The 20,502-nt window shown below is 40.7% G+C and overlaps 1 protein-coding gene across 2 annotated transcripts in view; it reads left to right on the top strand.

Moving 5' to 3' along the window:
• The window catches only part of LOC122938568 (carnitinyl-CoA dehydratase-like), a 192,318-nt gene that overhangs the window by 125,587 nt on the left and 46,229 nt on the right, over positions 1-20,502 (top strand). For both annotated transcript variants that reach the window (XM_044294159.1, XM_044294160.1), the window contains one exon: positions 10,159-10,308. In XM_044294159.1, the coding sequence (XP_044150094.1) occupies positions 10,159-10,308 (150 nt within the window). The remainder of the gene's footprint in view (positions 1-10,158; positions 10,309-20,502) is intronic.

A 20,502-nucleotide genomic window follows, 5' to 3' on the forward strand; every position in this document is an offset into this window, starting at 1 on the left:
CCAATCAGAGCAGCCACTTGTTAACTACCCCTCTGTACCCTTTAAAAATGAAGGAAAATAGCAATTCATTTAATACTTCTATTTTAGAAATAATAATGGCAATAGGAATGGCACAACATAGAGCCACAACAATAGATGTTCCAGAAATGTTATTACATGGGGAATACATGAAGTAAATAAAGAACACATGTCAGGAGTGTTGATCGGTCATATTTAAACTGGTATTATGTTAAAAATGTATTTTTCTGATGATAGTAGTATTATAATTTTAGTTTTTGAACATATTGGTGTGTTCATATATTAAGTAACATGTTATGTTTGTTTTTATTTTGCGGAACGGAGGACAACCTTGAGGAGGAAGCTGAAGAGAGTGCTCCTCAGCACTCCAGCACGTGATGAGGAGCCTCCTGCCTCAGAAGCTCCTCAAGACAGTGCTGAAGGGCCCAGCACCTCGACCTCCTCTCAGCCCCCAGCTGCTGCTGTGGCCCCCCCACTTTGTCATTACCAGCCCGCCACCGCAGACCAATGCCTCCTGCTGAGTCTGCTCTAAATACCAAAGTTTTGGATTATTTGGCTGGAGACTGCTTTCAGAACGAGTACTGAGAACCAAAGCTGCTCTCGGTACTGTTCTGGAGACAGCCGCTCCACCTGGTGACCCATCAGACATGTTTGTGGCCCTTGAAAATTGGAGGACCCATGGCCACATGTCTGGCCTCCACCAAATTCCCCAGGGTCCACAGGTGCCGCAACAAATTGATCTGAGTAGGGAACATCACGGGCCACAACCTCGCCCAAATGGGTAACCATATGGCCAGCTGGCCCCTCCTCCTCCTCCTCCTCACAAGCTGGCCCCTCTCAGCAATCTGTCCACCCTTCCCAAACGGCCTACCATGCGCCCCAGTTTCAGCCTCCACCATTTTCCCCAAGGCATTTTTTTTAACCACTTCACATCTGGGCCATTTGCCCCCTTCCTGACCAGCCTAATTTAGCAAATCTGACATATCTAACTTTATGTGGTAATAACTTTGGAACACTTTTACTTATCCAAGTCATTCAGAGATTGTTTTCTCGTGACACATTGTACTTCATGCTAGTCATAAATTTGAGTCAATATATCTCACCTTTATTTATGAAAAAATCCCAAATTTGCCAAAAATTTTGAAAAATGTGCAATTTTCTAAATTTCGATTTCTCTGCTTTTAAACAGAAAGTGATACCTCATAAAATATGTATTACTTAACATTTCCCATGTGTCTAATTTATGTTGGCAACATTTTGGAAATGTCATTTTATTTTTTGGGGACGTTAGAAGGCTTATAAGTTTAGAAGCAATTTTGTAAATTTTTTAGAAAATTGCCAAAACCCACTTTTTAAGGACCAGTTCAGGTCTGAAGTCACTTTGTGGGGCCTACATAGTGGATACCCCCCATAAATGACCCCATTGTAGAAACTACACCCCTTAAGTTACTTAATCCCGATTTTACAAACTTTGTTAACCCTTTAGGCGTTCCACAAGAATTAAAGGAAAATGGAGATCAAATTTTTAAATTTCACTTTTTTGGCAGATTTTCCATTTTAATCCAATTTTTTTCTTTAACACATCGATGGTAACAGCCAAACAAAACTCAATATTTATTAGCCAGATTCTGCGGTTTACAGAAACACCCCACATGTGGTCAAAAACTGCTGTATGGGCACACGGCAGGGCGCAGAAGGAAAGGAATTCCATATGGTTTTTGGAAGGCAAATTTAGCTAAACTGGTTTTTAGATGCCATGTCCCATTTGAAGCCCCCCTGATGCACCCTTACAGTAGAAACTCCCAAGAAGTGACCCCATTTTGGAAACTAGGGGATAAGGTGCCAGTTTTATTGGTACTATTTTTGGGTACATATGATGTTTTGATCATTCATTATAACACTTTATGGGGCAAGGTGACCCAAAAATTGGTTGTTTTAGCACAGTTTTGATTTATTTATTTTTGCAGTGTACACCTCAGGGCTTCGGTCAAGTGACATTTTTATAGAGAAGATTGTTACGGACGTGGCAATACCTAATATGTATAATTTTTATTATTTATTTAAGTTTTACACAATAATAGCATTTTTTAAACAAAAAAAATATGTTTTAATGTGTCCATGTTCTGAGAGCTATAGTTTTGCAATTTTTTTTAGCAATTTTTTTTCTTATGTAGGGGCTCATTTTTTCCGGTATGAGGTGAAGATTTTATTGGTACTATTTTGTGGGACATAAGCCTTTTTGATCATTTGATGTTGCACTTTTTGTGATGTAAGGTGACAAAAATGGCTTTTTTTGACACCGTGTTTTTTTTTTCATTTTTTTGTATGGTGTTTATGGATCGATCATGTGATATATTTATAGAGCCGACCGTCACGGACGCGGCAGTACCAAATATGTCTATTTTATTTTTTTTCAATTTTTAAACATTTTATTTTATGCCTTTCATGAGGATTTTTTTTTTTTTTTTTTTTTACATGTGAAACCTTTTTTTATTTTATTTTTTTTAACACTTTATTTATTTTATTTTTTTATTTTTTTACACTTTGTGTCCCCCATAAGGTCATACAAGACCTCTGGGGGACATTTACTTCACTTTTTTTTCACTGCTGATTTTTCTCCTGTAACTGGGGCTGACATAGTAGCCCCAGTTACAGGTGAAATGCACCCCCCAAAGAGGCTGTACAGCGCAATACAGCGCTGTACAGCCTCAGTGCAGGGCTGATCGAGGTCTCTGAAAGACCTCACACTCCGGCACTCACCCGGCTCCGGCGGTCATATGTCTGCCGGGCCGGAACAGGAAGCGCATAGTGCTTCCTGCACTCTACACAGTGCTCGGTGAGTGCTGTGTGTACATCGATCTAGAAAGCAGGGACACCTGGGCACTGTCCCCGCCTTCTCTAAGGGTTGCCCGATCAGCAGCTGCACGATAAGCGTGCAGCTGCGATCTCTGAATGGACGTTTTAAAACTTCCATTCCGAGATGGAGAACCACCTCCCGGACATTTATATTCAATGGGCGGACGGGAGGTGGTTAAATTATAAATGTGTTCCTTTTTATAATTATTTTCTGTTCTTTATGTTCTGAAAAAAAAAAAAAAAAGAACTCTGTGGAAAAATAAACAGAGTTTTATTTACATACATTTTCTTGTTTGATGTCTTTATTATACACATTAAATAAATATATTTATGTAGAACACACACATATAACACATTAATGATTGTACATGTTTCTTATTAACGAATATAATTGAAATATACGGAACTATATAAAAATGATTTATAAATAATTTACACATAAATATTAATTTATTTACAAACAATATAAAACTATTTAAAGATTTGATTGCACATTTTGGATTTTATAATACATATCTTCCAATACAAATTTAACACAATTTTATGTCCATATGCACACGATACTATAGACAATAGAGATGGAGTTTAGTGACATGGCATGTCATGATAGTTTGAGTAATTTATATTGAGGCCAACTACTGCTTTCTTTATTATGATGGTGATACTGGCATACATTTTAATAGTGCTTACATTTAAGCTTTATAGCAATGAGGTATTTTTACATATTTCACATACCGTGTTTAAAAAAATAATAATAATATGCAAAATATAAAAAAAAAAACAATACACAATCCAGCCACACAACCAATTTTCCCCAAAAATAAATAAGGAGATTTCCTTAAACATAATGCATGCTGGTGGTTTTTGATATCTCTTATCAGTAAAAAGGTGAATCAAGAGAGTGTTTTTTTTTTTCATGCGTGTTAATAACGCATGCAATCCGCATGTCACCCGTGTGGAAAAAATGCAATCACGCAACACAATTGCATACATTCGATTTTCCCGAAACGCACCCGCAACGCATCCAGACCTAATCCGCGACGTTCATGCGAAAGAGGCCTACAGCTTAGCCTGCTCTCCCTCACTTACTGGAAGCCTTTTGGCACCAGGAGAGGCATAGGGTGGACTCTCACTGCATTCGTTGGGGGCCATCTGGCACCAGGAGAGGTGTGGAATGGGCTCGGCATGCATGTGGGTACCTGCATTCCCTGGATTTAATGGAGGCCATTTTGGCACCAAAAATTACTAAAATTAATGTGGGCCCAGCATGCATGTGGAACCTACACTCCCTGAATTTTATGGTAGCCGTCATGGCACATAATGGGTAGAATTTTGTGTTAGGCTCCTGTCTTACAGAGATAGCTTTGGCATGTGGCATATGGGCCCAAATAGTTTTGTACAAAATGTATTTGCCAAGAATTTCAAATTTACTTAATAAGCATAGCATTAGAATACTTTTTTGTACTTTATTTGGTTTGCAGAGTGCTGTTGCATTGTATTTTTCCCTTGTACTGCAGGATGTACCATAAGCTGGATGCACCTTTTCACTGCTCCAATCCCCAGGGAGCAACAGCATGAGGGAGTACACAATTAACACAAAACCTCATCAGGACCAATACCACTCCCATCCTTTCCAATTTCTCCTAAGAGGATCGCTCCCTGACCAACTCAGACTGACTGACAGGTGTCTCCCTATTTATATATACACAGGCAAATGTCTCTTTTGTTGTCAGTTTATGGCTACTTTCACACTAGCGTTCGATCGGATCCATTCTGAATGGATCCGATCATAATAATGCAGACGGAGGCTCCGTTCAGAACGGATCCGTCTGCATTATATTGGCATATAAAAGCTAAGTGTGAAAATAGCCTCGGACGGATCCGTCCAGACTTTCAATGTAAAGTCAATGGGGGACGGATCCGCTTGAAGATTGAGCCATATTGTGGCATCTTCAAACGGATCCGTCCCCATTGACTTACATTGAAAGTCTGGACGGATCCGCACGCCTCCGCACGGCCAGGCGGACACCCGAACGCTGCAAGCAGCGTTCAGCTGTCCGCCTGTCCGTGCGGAGGCGAGCGGAGCGGAGGCTGAACGCCGCCAGACTGATGCAGTCTGAGCGGATCCGCATCCATTCAGACTGCATCAGGGCTGGACGGAAGCGTTCGGGTCCGCTCGTGAGCCCCTTCAAACGGAGCTCACGAGCGGACCGACGAACGCTAGTGTGAAAGGAGCCTATAATGTGTGAGAAGAAGAGATTTACTGTATTTTTCACTTTATAAGACGCAGCTGATGTAAGATGCACCTAGGTCTTAGAAGAGGAAAATAAGAAAAAACTGTTTTCATCAGAACAGACCCCCAATCTTCATCAGACTCCCAAAATTAGAAACCCAATCTTCATCAGACTACAGATCAGATTTTCATATCAGACCTCAGATCAGATTCCCATATCAGGCCTTAGATCAGATCCTCAGATCAGACCCCCATATAAGACTTCAGATCAGATTCCCATATCAAACCTCAGATCAGACTCCCATTTTAGACCATCATCAGACCTCCGATCAGACCGCCATCAGAGCTCAGGTCAGAACCCCATCAGAGCTTAGATCAGACCCCAATATAAGACTTCAGACCAGACCTCAGATCACACCCCCATATAAGACCTCAGATCAGATCCCCATATCAAACCTCAGATAAGACTCCAATTTTAGACCTTAATCAGACCTCAGATCAGATGGCCATATCAGACCCCCATCAGACCTCAGGTCAGACCCCGATCAGAGCTCAGATGAGACCCCATGTCAGACCCCCATATCAGACCTCCATATCAGATTTCAATCAGAGATAAAATAAATTAATTAACTTACCTCTTCTGGTCTGCTGCCTCTCCTGCAATCACCGCTCCCTGGTCTTCTCCGGACCCTTGCTATACTATGACTTGACTGCGTACAGCGTCAGGTCATAGTGCACACACTGACTGTATACAGTCAGGACACGTTAAGCGGGACCTGGAGGATGACCAGGGAGCGGTGAGTACAGACAGTGCTAGCCTTATCACTCCCCAGTCCTCCTGCATACTAGTGAGCTCTTACATAATGATAGCACTCACTAGTATTCACTTTATAAGACACACAGCCATTTATCCCGACTCTTAGGGCAAAAAAATGTGTCTTATAATGTGTGAAATACAATATTTTCAATTTAAAGGGGTTGTCCAGCCTTTACTAAGTGATGACCTACCGCACAGGATAGGTCATTACTAGCTGATCAACCCCTTTAGTTAACTAAAGGCTGAACAACCCCTTTAGTTAATTTTTCTTCATGTATTCTTTCTCTAGTTAGTCTGTTAAGAAGATTAGTTCTGAATTGGTAGAGCTTGGCACTTCTAGGAATCTTCTTAAATTTATAACTGTATTTTGACACACCCTTACACACCCCATAAATGCATTTAACAAACATTTTCTAATATAACAACTTAACTGCTCTTCATTACCCACATATTATTATTATTATTTTTATTAAATCCCAACTATAGTTGCATTATATAACTATAAATATTAATGAAAACAATATGCTTGCTTAGAAGAAAAAATTCTCTTACACTTGCCCTTTCTTCTTACTTCATTAATGCTTAAATTCCAGTTGTGTTCATGTGGCTCCCATTAGAGATATGTTTTACAGCAGCCACATGTACCATAGACGCAATTGCAGTACCTCAGATCAGGGGTACTGCAGGGTTAATTGCTGTCATGTAATATTTCTAAGTTAAAATCATGTGATTTATGTACCTAACAGTACTGTATGGACAATTAAGGGTTAAAGCCTTGGCTCATCCTGTTAGGCTGCCAGGAAAGAGACTTTGGTCCACCCCCAGGTAAGTCAGTGAGCAGTCTATTTCTGCCTGAGGAACAATGAAGACCTACATGTGCAAGCTCATCAGAGCCAGACCCGAGCTCAGAGAACCTTCATCTCTGATACTTCTGCAATGAGCAGGATACGATTACACTGATGCCACTTATGCAGTGTGCCAGGATATGGGTGTTTAATAGTTTGTAGTTTGTTTGTGATGCCAACTGCAGCGTGAGCAGGGTACTATCACAGGGCCCTTCCAAGGTGTTATAACGCACGTCCCAGGTTAGGAATGCCAGAGTGGTGTAATGGTCTATAATGTCTGTAGAGTAGTGGTTATTGTGTCTTCTACCTGGGTACGGCTGGACTCCTGGATCCTGGCTCACTAGCAATAAATTTGAGTGTAGTGATAGTAGGAATATTAGAGGAATTTTGCAGCAGAAATGATGTCCAGACCTTTAGATGAAGTTCAAACTTTTCTTTACTAACGATAACTAGCATCCAAGCAGTATACAGCTTTGGTCTCTGGTCCCAGCAGGTTTTAACAAGCATTGGCAGGAATCAATGCTTCTGCTTTAATGTGAGCAGCTTGCAGGATAATTCGTCTGCTTGGTAGCTCTGTACTTGTGGCAGGAACTAATCTTCTGCACCTCTCTGTACTTCTGCTGTATGGGAACAGACTAGCTGAGGAGGATATGGCTTCTCCTAGGTCTCTGGACTTACTCTCAGATGGTTTCTCAGGGAATGCTTTCATCCTTGAACTCTGGAGATTGTTTGTAGCTTTCTTCATCCAGCTGAGGCTGCAGGGATCAGACTGGGTATGTGATTAATGTCTCAGCTGAGACAAGATCCTGGCTTTCTTGCCTATGCAGGGCATCTCCTACACACACACCCTACCCCTAGCAGGGGGTGGGCTACACTAACTCTAAGTCCCTTCTTCACCCAAGCTGCAGGATGTGGGAATAGTCCACACCTCCACAGAGGGGGAGCTAAGCTGGAATAATCTATTCCAGCCTAGATACACTAAACTAGAACTAGATCCTTACTAATGCTTTGCTTCCACCTGCTGGTGAACATGGAAAATTGTTTTTAACATAGTTCTACATGCACATTTGTGAAGACATGAGCAAAATCATATCAGATGACAATATACAGGCTCTTAGAAGATAGTAGCGGGGTAGAGGCGTGTAGCAACACAACTCTTGGATGTTACACTTCTATAGCCAAGGAAACTACTTTACATCAAAAGTGCTTCAGATAGAACCAAATCAGAAGGTCCGGAATCTAGAAGGCCATGCATTGGAGTCAGTCAGCAAAGTATTGTGCAAGTTATTTCCAGAGAGACCTTACTACTTTGAGATGGAATATTGATAGCGCACCCTTCAACACTTGAAAATGGTTTGGCCAGCAGAATCTCAAATCTGCACCCCTCAGCCCAGGAAATGCAGAAAATTATCAAGAACCTCATTGCATGCCTAAGGTTCTGCGAGACACATTATAGAGACAGAGAGAAGGAGTACTACAACATCCATCATTGCCGTTGTCCATATTCTGCTATTGGGGAAGGCTTGCACCGTGTTACATGACTTGGAATTGTGCCTTGTTATTGTGGCATGTACTACTACTCCTATTCTGCACTTTAGTAAAGAGTAAGAGAGACTTATTTATTCATACCAACTGGCCTGGTTACTAACCTCACCGTTCGCCAGCCACTGCACCTGCATTCCTGCCTTTCACCCAGGGGCGGATTGGCCATAGATCTTACAGGGAAATTTCCCGGTGGGCTGATGCCAGGGGTCGTCTGAGCCCTCCTTACGGCCGGCCTGTGGAAGTTTTTGGGGATGTATATGTTGTGTTGCTGGCAGTATTTTGTGAGGGGTGGTATAATGTGCCACAATACGGTATTGCTGGCCCTGCCTTCCATCAATTTGGACCAGGCTACAAAACGGAGCCACTTTTAGTATTTTTTCAAGGGCCACTTTAAGTTCCCAGACCACCCCTGCTTGCACCCAGACTAACACTTAACATCAAGTGCACCCCACCTACCACCAGGCAGGAGCCCCAATGCTAGGGTATGCCCAAAGAAAAGAAAGAGCCCTCCAATCACTGCATATCCCCAGGGAGCACCAGAGGAAGAAATTGCTACTGTGAACTGTTAGGCTGGTTTCACACGTGCGAGTTCAATGCATTGAACTTGCAGCATGTGTCTGTGGAAGCTCCCGTACTGACCTCCTTAGCACTGACAGGGTCGCTTAGCATTATGTTGATTTTTGATGCTATGTAACCCTTAGAGTTCTGGAATGTATTGTATAACACTGACAGCATTATGTCAGATGCATGCTACGATTTCAATGCGTTTAACTTGCTCGTGTGACACCTGCCTTAGTTGTGGCCCAGAGGTGGCAGTAGTACTAACATTCCCATCCTCCACTTCTCTTCCTGGGCTTACTACACAATGGACAGAGGATGTTCATTAATTTCTATGGGAAGTTTTTCCTAGACTTGCTCTATGAACTGTGTAGAGTCATTGTGCAGGGCAGGGGGGTAGATAATCTGTGATATCACCTATTGTGAATGGTGAATCCTGTGATATATCTTCTATGTTAAACTTGCCAGTAATAATATGACTACTGATAACTGATCTCTGCAGGATATGAAGTGTCTGTCAGCATATTAGTGGGCAGTCTAAAAACCTGAATTTTTCTTTTTAAATATAGTGACATATAAAATAGAATAAAAAAAATCCCCATGAATTCTTAAGCAATACATTTAAATTAAAAACTAAATCTAACAATAGGTCAATGGAGATGTCTCTGTTTATTTTTGCGTGCCATTACATTATTATTATTATTATTATTTAATTATCACAGAATACTATAACTCTCTGAACCCACTGAACTACAAATTTAAAGTGGTACTCCTGTTCATGCCTGAACAACCTTTACATTCCCTATAACTTTACCCATTCAGATGCATACACATTACACAGTCCTAAATGTGTAATTGATTATAATGTGCTCTTTGTATTTGGGGAAACTATTGAAATGGGGTATTCCATCCATAATCCTACATCATAAATGCTAGATCAGTGGGGGTCCTACCACTAAGATTCCCAACATATTGATGAAATGGGTGTCCAAACCCCATTTGATTACTGTTAGGGTAAGTTTAAATGGAGTGGAAGCATATTTGTGTGACCACTGCTTATCCAAGCTCTTCTTACCCATCGTCTTGCAACTTAGGGGCACTGGGGTTTCTCATGATGGTGGGACCACCACCGATGTAGTACCATCTATAATATATACTTTGCACATAATCAAATAAAATAGGATAAAATAATAAAATCATTGTGTCCTGCATTTGTGAGTACTTGCAAAAAAGCATTTGAAGCCATGAAATAATAGATACATTTTTTCTTTTTTTTTCTTCTACAGGTGTTCCACTAATCGATGGGGGAACAGTGAGGTTGCCACAGTTAATTGGGCTTTCCAGAGCTCTGGATCTCATTCTTACAGGAAGGCCAGTAAAAGCCCAAGAAGCATATGCTTTTGGACTAGCCAATCGGGTGGTTCCTGATGGACAGGGTAAGTGAAGTTGTTTTTAGCAACAAAAAAATTAAGAAAATTAACCCTTAGGATACCAGTGCCGTACATGTACGGTGCCGAAATGCGGGACGGAAATCCCAGGGCAGTACAGGTATGGCGAGCTGGTTGGGCGGGTGCCGGAGCTGCGCCCGTCCGATCAGAGGCAGGGGTCTGGCTGTCACTGATAGCCGGACCCCTGCTGTATGTGCTGGCATTGGTGAAATCACCAAAGCTGGAGCAATAAACCTTGCACGGCCACAGTCAGCGCTTACCGTGGCACGTGTGGTATCCTCACGGGTGCCAGTGTCCATGGGGTCCCCACGCTGCTGTGACTGGGACCCCATGGCAGGGAAGGCAGCCCGATGCCTTCCTTAGGCATCGTGACTGCCTTCCGGAAGAGCCTGTGAGATCCAGCCCCCTGGATCTAACAGGCAAGCAGGCTGTAAGCGTATTACAGTGGTAATACACTAACAGCCAATGCATTATAATACAGAAGAATTGTAATGCATTGTAAAGGGGATCAGCCCCCTAAAAGTTGAAGTCCCAGACAAAAAAAGTGAATTTTTTTTAAGTTTCAAGTAAAAAAAAAGTGTCCTTTTCCAAAAATAAAGTAAAAATTAATTAATAGGGAAAAAAAGAAAAGTAGACGTATTAGGTATTTCCGCATCCGTATCGACCGGCTCTATAAAAATATCAAATTACCTAATCCCTCAGGTGAACACCTTCAAAAAAAAATAAGAAAATTTGTTGTCACGTAACATCACTGAAAGTGAAACACCAAGCAATCAAAAAGGCGTATGCCCCCTAAAATAGTACCAATCTAACAGTCACTTCATCCCGCAAAAAATGAGCTCCTACCTAAGACAATCGCCCCAAAAATAAAAATAAACTATGGCTCTCAGACTATGGAGAAACTAAAACCTGATTGTTTCAAAAATGCTTTTATTGTGTTTAATGTAAAAAAAAAAGTTGAGATATTAAGTATCGCCGCATCCGTAACACCCTGCTCTATAAAAATACCACATGACCTAACCCCTCAGATGAACACTGTAAAAGAATTAAAAGAAAAACGGTGTCAAAAAAGAAATTTTTTGTCACCTTACATCACAAAAAGTGTAACAGCAAGCGATCAAAAAGGCATATGACCTCCAAAATAGTACCAATCAAACCGTCACCTCATCCCGCAAAAAATGAGGACCTACCTAAGGCAATCGGTCAAAAAAATTAAAAAGGTATGGCTCTCAGACAATGGAGACAGTAAAATATGATTTTTTTTTGCTTCAAAACTGCTATTATTGTGCTAAAGTGAAAGAAATAAAAAAGTATACATCTTAGGTATTGCCACTTCCATAACAACCTGCTTTATAAAAATATCACATGACCTAACTACTCAGGTGAACACTAGTGTTGAGCGAGCATGCTCGCTGTTCAGCTCGAGCATCGCTATGCTTGGCCGAATACATTGGGTGCTCCAGTACAATTTAATACAATGAAAGTCAATGGGAGACCTGAGCATCAGACCAGGCACCCCCTGCTCTGAAGAAGAGAGGGTGTCTAGTTCACAAAATAAGGTTAGAAATTGATGTAAACCCCATCAAAATGGTTTGGAAACAGCATTTAAGAGGATAGCTGAATGCGTCTTGGACTCCTATTATCTATGACATACAATAGACAACCACACAAAGGCTATATGACAAAAGCCAGGTATGTGGAATCCAACGATCTATCCATGAGACAGATAACAGCCTTGTGCACTATGAGACATTCCTAACCAGCTCTCATCTGACTAAGAACCAGTAAGCCTCAAAGTTGCTTCACATCTGTTGGATGCCTTGGGTGGACCTGCGCACCTAGATCAATATCATTAGGGCGAGAAAAAAAATCTGATTGTCCTAATATAATATTCAATAACCTTTCTATACAGTTTTGTCATGTAAAAACTCATTTACATAAACATCGGCATATGGGAAAGACATGCAAATGAGCAGAATCTGCCATGTTTTTCAGCTGATAAACAATTTGCATTAATAATTTGCGAATCTACACTACTCATGAACAGCGCCATCTATTGGTTTCATAGTCTTATGACAAGATTATTAGTCTTGTCAGAGCACACGAGCACTTTAGTGCTCGATCAACACTAGTGAACACCCGGAAAAAAATATGTATTTAAAAAAAGCTATTTTTTTTCATCTTGAGTCACAAAACGTGTAACACCAAGCGATCAAAAAGTCATATGCATCCTAAAATAGTACCAATAAAACCGTCATCTCATACTGAAAAAAATGAGCCCTATATAAGACAAAACTATGGCTTTCAGAATATGAAGACATTAAAAAAAATCATTTTGTAAAACTGAAACAAACAACATATTTGGTATTGTCGCGTCCGTAACAACCTGCTCTATAAAAATACCACATGATCTAACCTGTCAGATGAACACTGTAAAAACAAAAAAGAAAAACTATGCCAAAACAGTTATTTTTGTTACCTTGCCTCACAAAAAGTATAATATAGAGCAACCAAAAATCATATTTACCCTAAAATAATACCAAGAAAACCACCTTATCCCGTATTTTCCAGAATGGATCACTTTTTTGCAGTTTCTACTCTAGGGGTGCATCAGGGGGTCTTCAAATGGGACATGGTGTCAACAAAACAGTCCCACAAATTCTGCCTTCCAAAAACCATATGGCGTTCTTTTGCTTCTGCGTTCTGCCATGTGCCCATACAGCAGTTTACGACTACATATGGGGTGTTTCTGCAAACTACAGAATCAGTGCAAAAAATATTTAGTTTTGTTTGGCTGTTAACCCTTGCTTTGCTAGCGGAAAATTTTTTATTAAAATGGAAAATCTGCCAAAAAAGTTAAATTCTGAAATTTCCTCTCTATTTTCCAATAATTCTTGTGGAACACCTAAAGTGTTAACAAAGTTTGTAAAAATCAGTTTTGAATACCTTGAGGGGTGTAGTCTCTAAAATGGGGTCATTTTGGGGTGGTTTCTATTATGCAAGCCTCACAAAGTGACTTCAGACCTGAACTAGTCCTTAAAAAGTGAAATAGCTGTCTGTGGATGGATATCTGGCTTAGGTCTTCCTGTGTCACATCCTTAAAGGGGTTGTCCCATTTCATTAATTGCTGTTAATCAGTTTCCCCAAGTGTCCTTGAATAATCTTCTAAATAACTTCCATTTCCTAACTTGCACGGTTCTCCTGAAAAATGCCTTCATCTGCGCCTCTGTTGTCTACCTGTATCCCATGGATACGGCCAGATACTTGCGGGGCTTGTATGTGCCGCGCCTGCGCACAATGTCCTACCTTCTCCCCAGCCGGCCGCTCGAGAACGCGCACGCATGGCTGTTTTACAAGCTGGGGAGGCGTGTCCTGCATGCTGGAGATAGTGCCGGGGAGAGAGACTGTCTGCCTGCTACGCTGCTGTCCTGCAGATTCTAGAGGAGGGAGGAGGGCCCTGGAAGATCACGGTGGCAGAGGTTAGTGATTGATATGCTCCCCTGGGCCCTATTAGTCACGGGCCGACTCCTTCTGGGCGCCGGAGCACACGGCGTCCTCGGTTGCTATGACGCCGTGCGCTCCCTCCTGCCACCGGAATACAGTGATACATCTTATAGATCATAGCAGTGTATTACTGTTTTCCGGCAGCATGAGGGAGCGCACGGCGTCATAGCAACCGAGGACGCCGTGTGCTCCGGCGCCCAGAAGGAGTCCAGGCAGCAATCCACAGATGCCCCCCCCACCCCATAAGTGCCCTCCACAGATGCCCCCCCACCCCATAAATGCACTCCACAGATGCCCCCCCACCCCATAAGTGCCCTCCACAGATGCCCCCCCCCACCCCATAAGTGCCCTCCACAGATGCCCCCCCCACCCCATAAGTGCCCTCCACAGATGCCCCCCCCACCCCATAAGTGCCCTCCACAGATGCCCCCCCCACCCCATAAGTGCCCTCCACAGATGCCCCCCCACCCCATAAGTGCCCTCCACAGATGCCCCCCCACCCCATAAGTGCCCTCCACAGATGCCCCCCCACCCCATAAGTGTCCTCCACAGATGCCCCCCCCCCCCCATATAAGCTGGGTAATAGGTCAGTGATAATATCAGACACCGGGAAAGCTGGGTAATAAGTCTATAAGACTTATTACCCAGCTTTCCCGGTATCAGATATTATCACTGACTTATTACCCAGCTTTCCCGGTATCAGATATTATCACTGACTTATTACCCAGCTTTCCCGGTGTACAATATTATCACTGACTTATTACCCAGCTTTCCCGGTGTACAATATTATCACTGACTTATTACCCAGCTTTCCCGGTGTACAATAATATTACAGACTTATTACCCAGCTTTCCCGGTATCAGATATTATCACTGACTTATTACCCAGCTTTCCCGGTGTACAATATTATCACTGACTTATTACCCAGCTTTCCCGGTGTACAATAATATTACAGACTTATTACCCAGCTTTCCCGGTGTACAATAATATTACAGACTTATTACCCAGCTTTCCCGGTATCAGATATTATCACTGACTTATTACCCAGCTTTCCCGGTGTACAATATTATCACTGACTTATTACCCAGCTTTCCCGGTGTACAATATTATCACTGACTTATTACCCAGCTTTCCCGGTGAACAATATTATCACTGACTTATTACCCAGCTTTCCCGGTGAACAATATTATCACTGACTTATTACCCAGCTTTCCCGGTATCAGATATTATCACTGACTTATTACCCAGCTTTACCGGGAAAGCTGGGTAATAAGTCAGTGATAATATTGTTCACCGGGAAAGCTGGGTAATAAGTCAGTGATAATATTGTTCACCGGGAAAGCTGGGTAATAAGTCAGTGATAATATTGTTCACCGGGAAAGCTGGGTAATAAGTCAGTGATAATATCTGATACCGGGAAAGCTGGGTAATAAGTCAGTGATAATATTGTTCACCGGGAAAGCTGGGTAATAAGTCAGTGATAATATCTGATACCGGGAAAGCTGGGTAATAAGTCAGTGATAATATCTGATACCGGGAAAGCTGGGTAATAAGTCAGTGATAATATTGTTCACCGGGAAAGCTGGGTAATAAGTCAGTGATAATATTGTACACCGGGAAAGCTGGGTAATAAGTCTGTAATATTATTGTACACCGGGAAAGCTGGGTAATAAGTCAGTGATAATATTGTACACCAGGAAAGCTGGGTAATAAGTCAGTGATAATATCTGATACCGGGAAAGCTGGGTAATAAGTCAGTGATAATATCTGATACCGGGAAAGCTGGGTAATAGTCAGTGATATATGTCAAGCTGTATAATATTGTTCACCGGGAAAGCTGGGTAATAAGTCAGTGATAATATTGTACACCGGGAAAGCTGGGTAATAAGTCAGTGATAATATTGTACACCGGGAAAGCTGGGTAATAAGTCTGTAATATTATTGTACACCGGGAAAGCTGGGTAATAAGTCTGTAATATTATTGTACACCGGGAAAGCTGGGTAATAAGTCAGTGATAATATTGTACTCCGGGAAAGCTGGGTAATAAGTCAGTGATAATATCTGATACCGGGAAAGCTGGGTAATAAGTCAGTGATAATATCTGATACCGGGAAAGCTGGGTAATAAGTCTGTAATAATATCGTACACCGGGAAAGCTGGGTAATAAGTCAGTGAATATATCTATCTATATCTAGCACAGATCATATGGCTACTAGCTAACATGCATTTGGGCTGTAGTGATTTATTGTTTTTGCTGCACAGAATGGGTTTGTAACACAGGTTTTATGTGTAAGTGTATTAGAATGCAGGACAGCCACAAGTTACTCCATTAGTTCACTAGCATTGGTCAGTGGTCACTGAGTGATTCCCCAGCAGGGGGAGGGGCTTTACATACTCTGCAGGCTCCATGTGGATGACTCATCCACATGAACGAGCACGGACTGAGCTCTGAGGGTGAGTCATGAGGAGGCGTGGCCTTCACTCAACTGCCTGAGAACCAGGAAGTTATCAGGACATTTACTGCTGGTAAGATTGAAACAGCAAAGTGGGACAACCCCTTTAAGGCTTGTAAAAAGTGCTGGATCTTGACATAGGGGCCACTTAATATGGTGGATCTGGTGATCTCTGTAATGCTTTGCTTGGTTTTCCTTCCCTGGAGGGATATCTGGCATTCACTGTGTTGTAGACCCATTACTGGGGCTCCACAGTTATTTTGCATATTACTGTTTCCTAGGGAGCTTTGCACTTTGGATTGCTGTGTTGAGACTCTTAAATGAGGCTCCAAAGTGTTTTTTGTAGTTAGTCTCCCTGAGATCAGCTATTGTTTTGTTTAATGTAATATTGATGACCTATCCTAAAGACAGATCATCAATATTATACCACTGCACAACCCCTTTAAACTGGAAAAGTAGTTCAACCAGTTGTATAGATGGAGAAAAAATAATTGGACACATCCATTACTCAACTACTAATTTACCGCTAGGCACCAAAAGTCTTAATTTAGGGTTTTGCTTATTAGAACCTGTAAATTAACATTAAGTGTGTGATAGGTGACTCTTCATTGACTTACATTATGGAAGCTGCTGTGGAGATGCATCAGAGAGCAGAGACCAATATAATATTCAGAAAGTAATGGTTAGTGATGAGCGGGAGGTGCCATATTCGATTTCGCAATATTTCGCAAATATTCAATTGAATATTCATCTTATATTCGTTGAAATCGAATATTCATCATTATTCCTTTTATCGCGAATAATATACGATTTAATTATTCGCGTATTGCGATTTTTCTTTTGACAGTATAAGGCAATGTTCCTATGGCTAGGCTAATATGTGTATTTTCCGAATATTCGTTATATTGCTCTAACTTCGTCTTTTAGAATATTATGAATATTCTAAAAGACGAAGTTCGAATATTCATAAAATACACATATACACTGTAATTTAGCTAATATAGTGCTATAATCTTTTTTTTTGTCCGATTATTTTTTTTTTGCCTCTTCTGAACTTCAGTTTTGGAAAATATGTACACTAAAAAATTACTATAGCACTATATTAGCTAAATTACAGTCTATATGTGTATTTTACGAATATTCGTTATATTGCTATAACTTCGTCTTTTAGAACAATACGAATATTCTAAAAGACGAAGTTAAAGCAATATTACGAATATTCAATTTAACTAAATTTGACTAAATTTGACTAAAAAAAGAAAAGATTATAGCACTATATTAGCTAAATTACAGTCTATATGTGTATTTTACGAATATTCGTAATATTGCTCTAACTTAGTCTTTTAGAACAATACGAATATTCTAAAAGACGAAGTTAAAGCAATATTACGAATATTCAATTTAACTAAATTTGACTAAAAAAAGAAAATATTATAGCACTATATTAGCTAAATTACAGTCTATATGTGTATTTTACGAATATTCGTTATATTGCTATAACTTCGTCTTTTAGAACAATACGAATATTCTAAAAGACGAAGTTAAAGCAATATTACGAATATTCAATTTAACTAAATTTGACTAAAAAAAGAAAAGATTATAGCACTATATTAGCTAAATTACAGTCTATATGTGTATTTTACGAATATTCGTAATATTGCTCTAACTTAGTCTTTTAGAATATTCGTAATATTCTAAAAGACTAAGTTAGAGCAATAGAGTGAATAAATTCGTTATTTAGAATATTCGTATTTTTTTTCTCTAATGTGTACTGTTATTCCACTTTGGCATCCTGCTCCCCGACAAGCGTCCCCGTAACCATGGAAACGCCTGTGGGTTAGAATATACTATCGGATCTGAGTTTTCACGATCTCAGGGAAAACTCAGATCCGATGGTATTTTCTAACCCACAGGCATTCCCATGGTGACGGGGATGGCAAATGTACCATAGCATTGGATATTATCCACACTTTATAAAATGGATTCTGTCAGCAGTTTTGACCATGCTAAACTGCTGACAGCACTAGGTAGGGACCAGGGAGAGCAGGACAACGATACCTTTTGTGGAACTTTCATTATCTGCCTAGTTTTGCCCCTGCAAATGCCCAGGACATACATCTGCAGTCAGCTGCTTCATAACCATTCCCCTCTGCTCTGAATGACAACTGTAGCATGCAACCAGGAGACCATTCAGAGTATTATGGGAGGGGGGTTTGTAAGCAGCTCAATGAGGAGCACTTCACAGGGAAGGTCACCCCCTGGGCACTTGCCGGAGCATAATCTGGCAGAATAAAAGTTTATATTCATACTACTCTTGATGCAAAAAATATATGCTTGTTCTAGCCTCCCCAACCCAGACCTAGTGCTGATAGCAATTTAGTATGGTCATAACTACTATGTAATTCCCTGTAAGCATACGTTTTGCAGTTTTTAGCAGGAGTAGAATTGTTTAACAAATTATTAATTTATTACATTTAGTACAGGAGAAATATTGATGTTCATGTTGCAACCGTAGTGTGGTAATGTGGACAGTGCGAGAGGGCATGTATATAACTAAAATCCGGAAAGCTGCAGTGGTCTCAGCAAAGTATAGTTTGCTGAGACAGTTTTGTATACATTTTCTTCTGGGCTGGATTTTATTTGGATTGGCAGATAGGTTTAGTAGTGGGATCTACCAGTCCACACCCTTCCGGCACAGGTATTCCCTTTCACATGAGGTGATTGCAGGTTTGGCCTGCTCTAATCAAGGAGGTATAAAACCAACCCTCTGTGTGTTAATCAGGGGGAAGGAAAGGCTGAGGAGGCCTGAGAGTAAGAGAGAAAGGCTGAGAAAGCCTGGGTTTGGAGGAGCTAGCAACGCCTGTGGAGAGAGGGTCGCACGGCCAGAGTCAGGAAGACTTCTGGGTCACAATCCCCCAAAGGTACTAATGTTGTGGGAGTCACAACCTAAAAGCTGCTGGACTGTTTGGGCTGAGAAAGCCGCATCTAATCACGTGTGTGAACTGTGTTCTTTAGAGGTGAGTCAGGGAATGAGATATGTATTAGGTAGTGCCTAGACGGGCAGGAGTTATTTTGGTTGCTGTGTTGTGCTAAAGTGCTAGAAAATAAAGTATCGTTTGGACTTCAATCCGGTTGTCTGCGAGAAATCTGTGATTGAGACCCCCTGATAGAGAGCGATCCCTTACAGTAGCGTGATACAAAGTATAAAATTGTGGGCCTAGAAGTGGCCAGATAGTATTCTCTAAACCCATATTAGAGACTGCTATTCTATAAACAGCTGGCCTAAGTCATACTAAGCCTCACATAAAAATTTTGTCATTTGGGTCCCATGCCAGACTGGGTCAATACTCTGACTCATCACTGCCACTAAAGAATTTAAAGACTTTAGTGCTCGATTAAGAGGATTTCTTTTTCCTCATGTACAGAACAAACTTTGGTAATATTTTCCATTTTTTTTATTTTCAGAGTAAAACTAGTATTGGAGCTGTTTCTTTATTAATAAACTGTGGGGCCATGTGAAAATCCTTTGACTTAAAACCACACAATTCACAAGTTTTTAGTGAAAGTGCTATTATTTTTTCACCTGACAAGAGTACAACTCTCTGGTCACAAGGTGAATTATCGGATGTGACCCAGAACCGACACTGGCGATCTGCCATGTATAGCGGTTGTATTTTACTCAGGAGCCCAGACGCAAGCATTACTCATAGTCCTTGGTGCTAGGAAGAAATTATTTCTGTGAAATGTATCACACCATTTACTTACTATTAAAAAATATTCATAAGTTTTGATTATAATATTTTTCCCTTGGAATCTTTGACTGCTACGGATATAAATGTCTCAGTTAATATAGAATAAAGGAAAATGTCTAAAAGAAGTACATGAAAACAGGTTCCTTTTATATTTTTATAAAAGTAAAATGCCAAAGGGTAGAACTGATTGCATGGATATCCACTACTTTAATAAATTGGTTTGTAATTTTCAGTGAATTGGTTACAATTCCAACATCAGTTTATGGTAGATAAACATTTGTATGCAAGGCATGTATTGCTAAACAGTGGAACAAAAACAAATATATAGTGTGTTTGCTTAAGGTTGAACATGATCAGTAGCTGAAATCCTATAAGCTTATAGGGGTTGTGCACTTTTTTTTATAATTGATGACCTATCCTCAGGTAATCAATATAATCTAATATTATCTGATATTAGGTCATCTACACTCCT

The sequence above is a fragment of the Bufo gargarizans genome, chromosome 5, assembly GCF_014858855.1.
Source record: "Bufo gargarizans isolate SCDJY-AF-19 chromosome 5, ASM1485885v1, whole genome shotgun sequence".
Taxonomy (NCBI): Eukaryota; Metazoa; Chordata; class Amphibia; order Anura; family Bufonidae; genus Bufo; species Bufo gargarizans.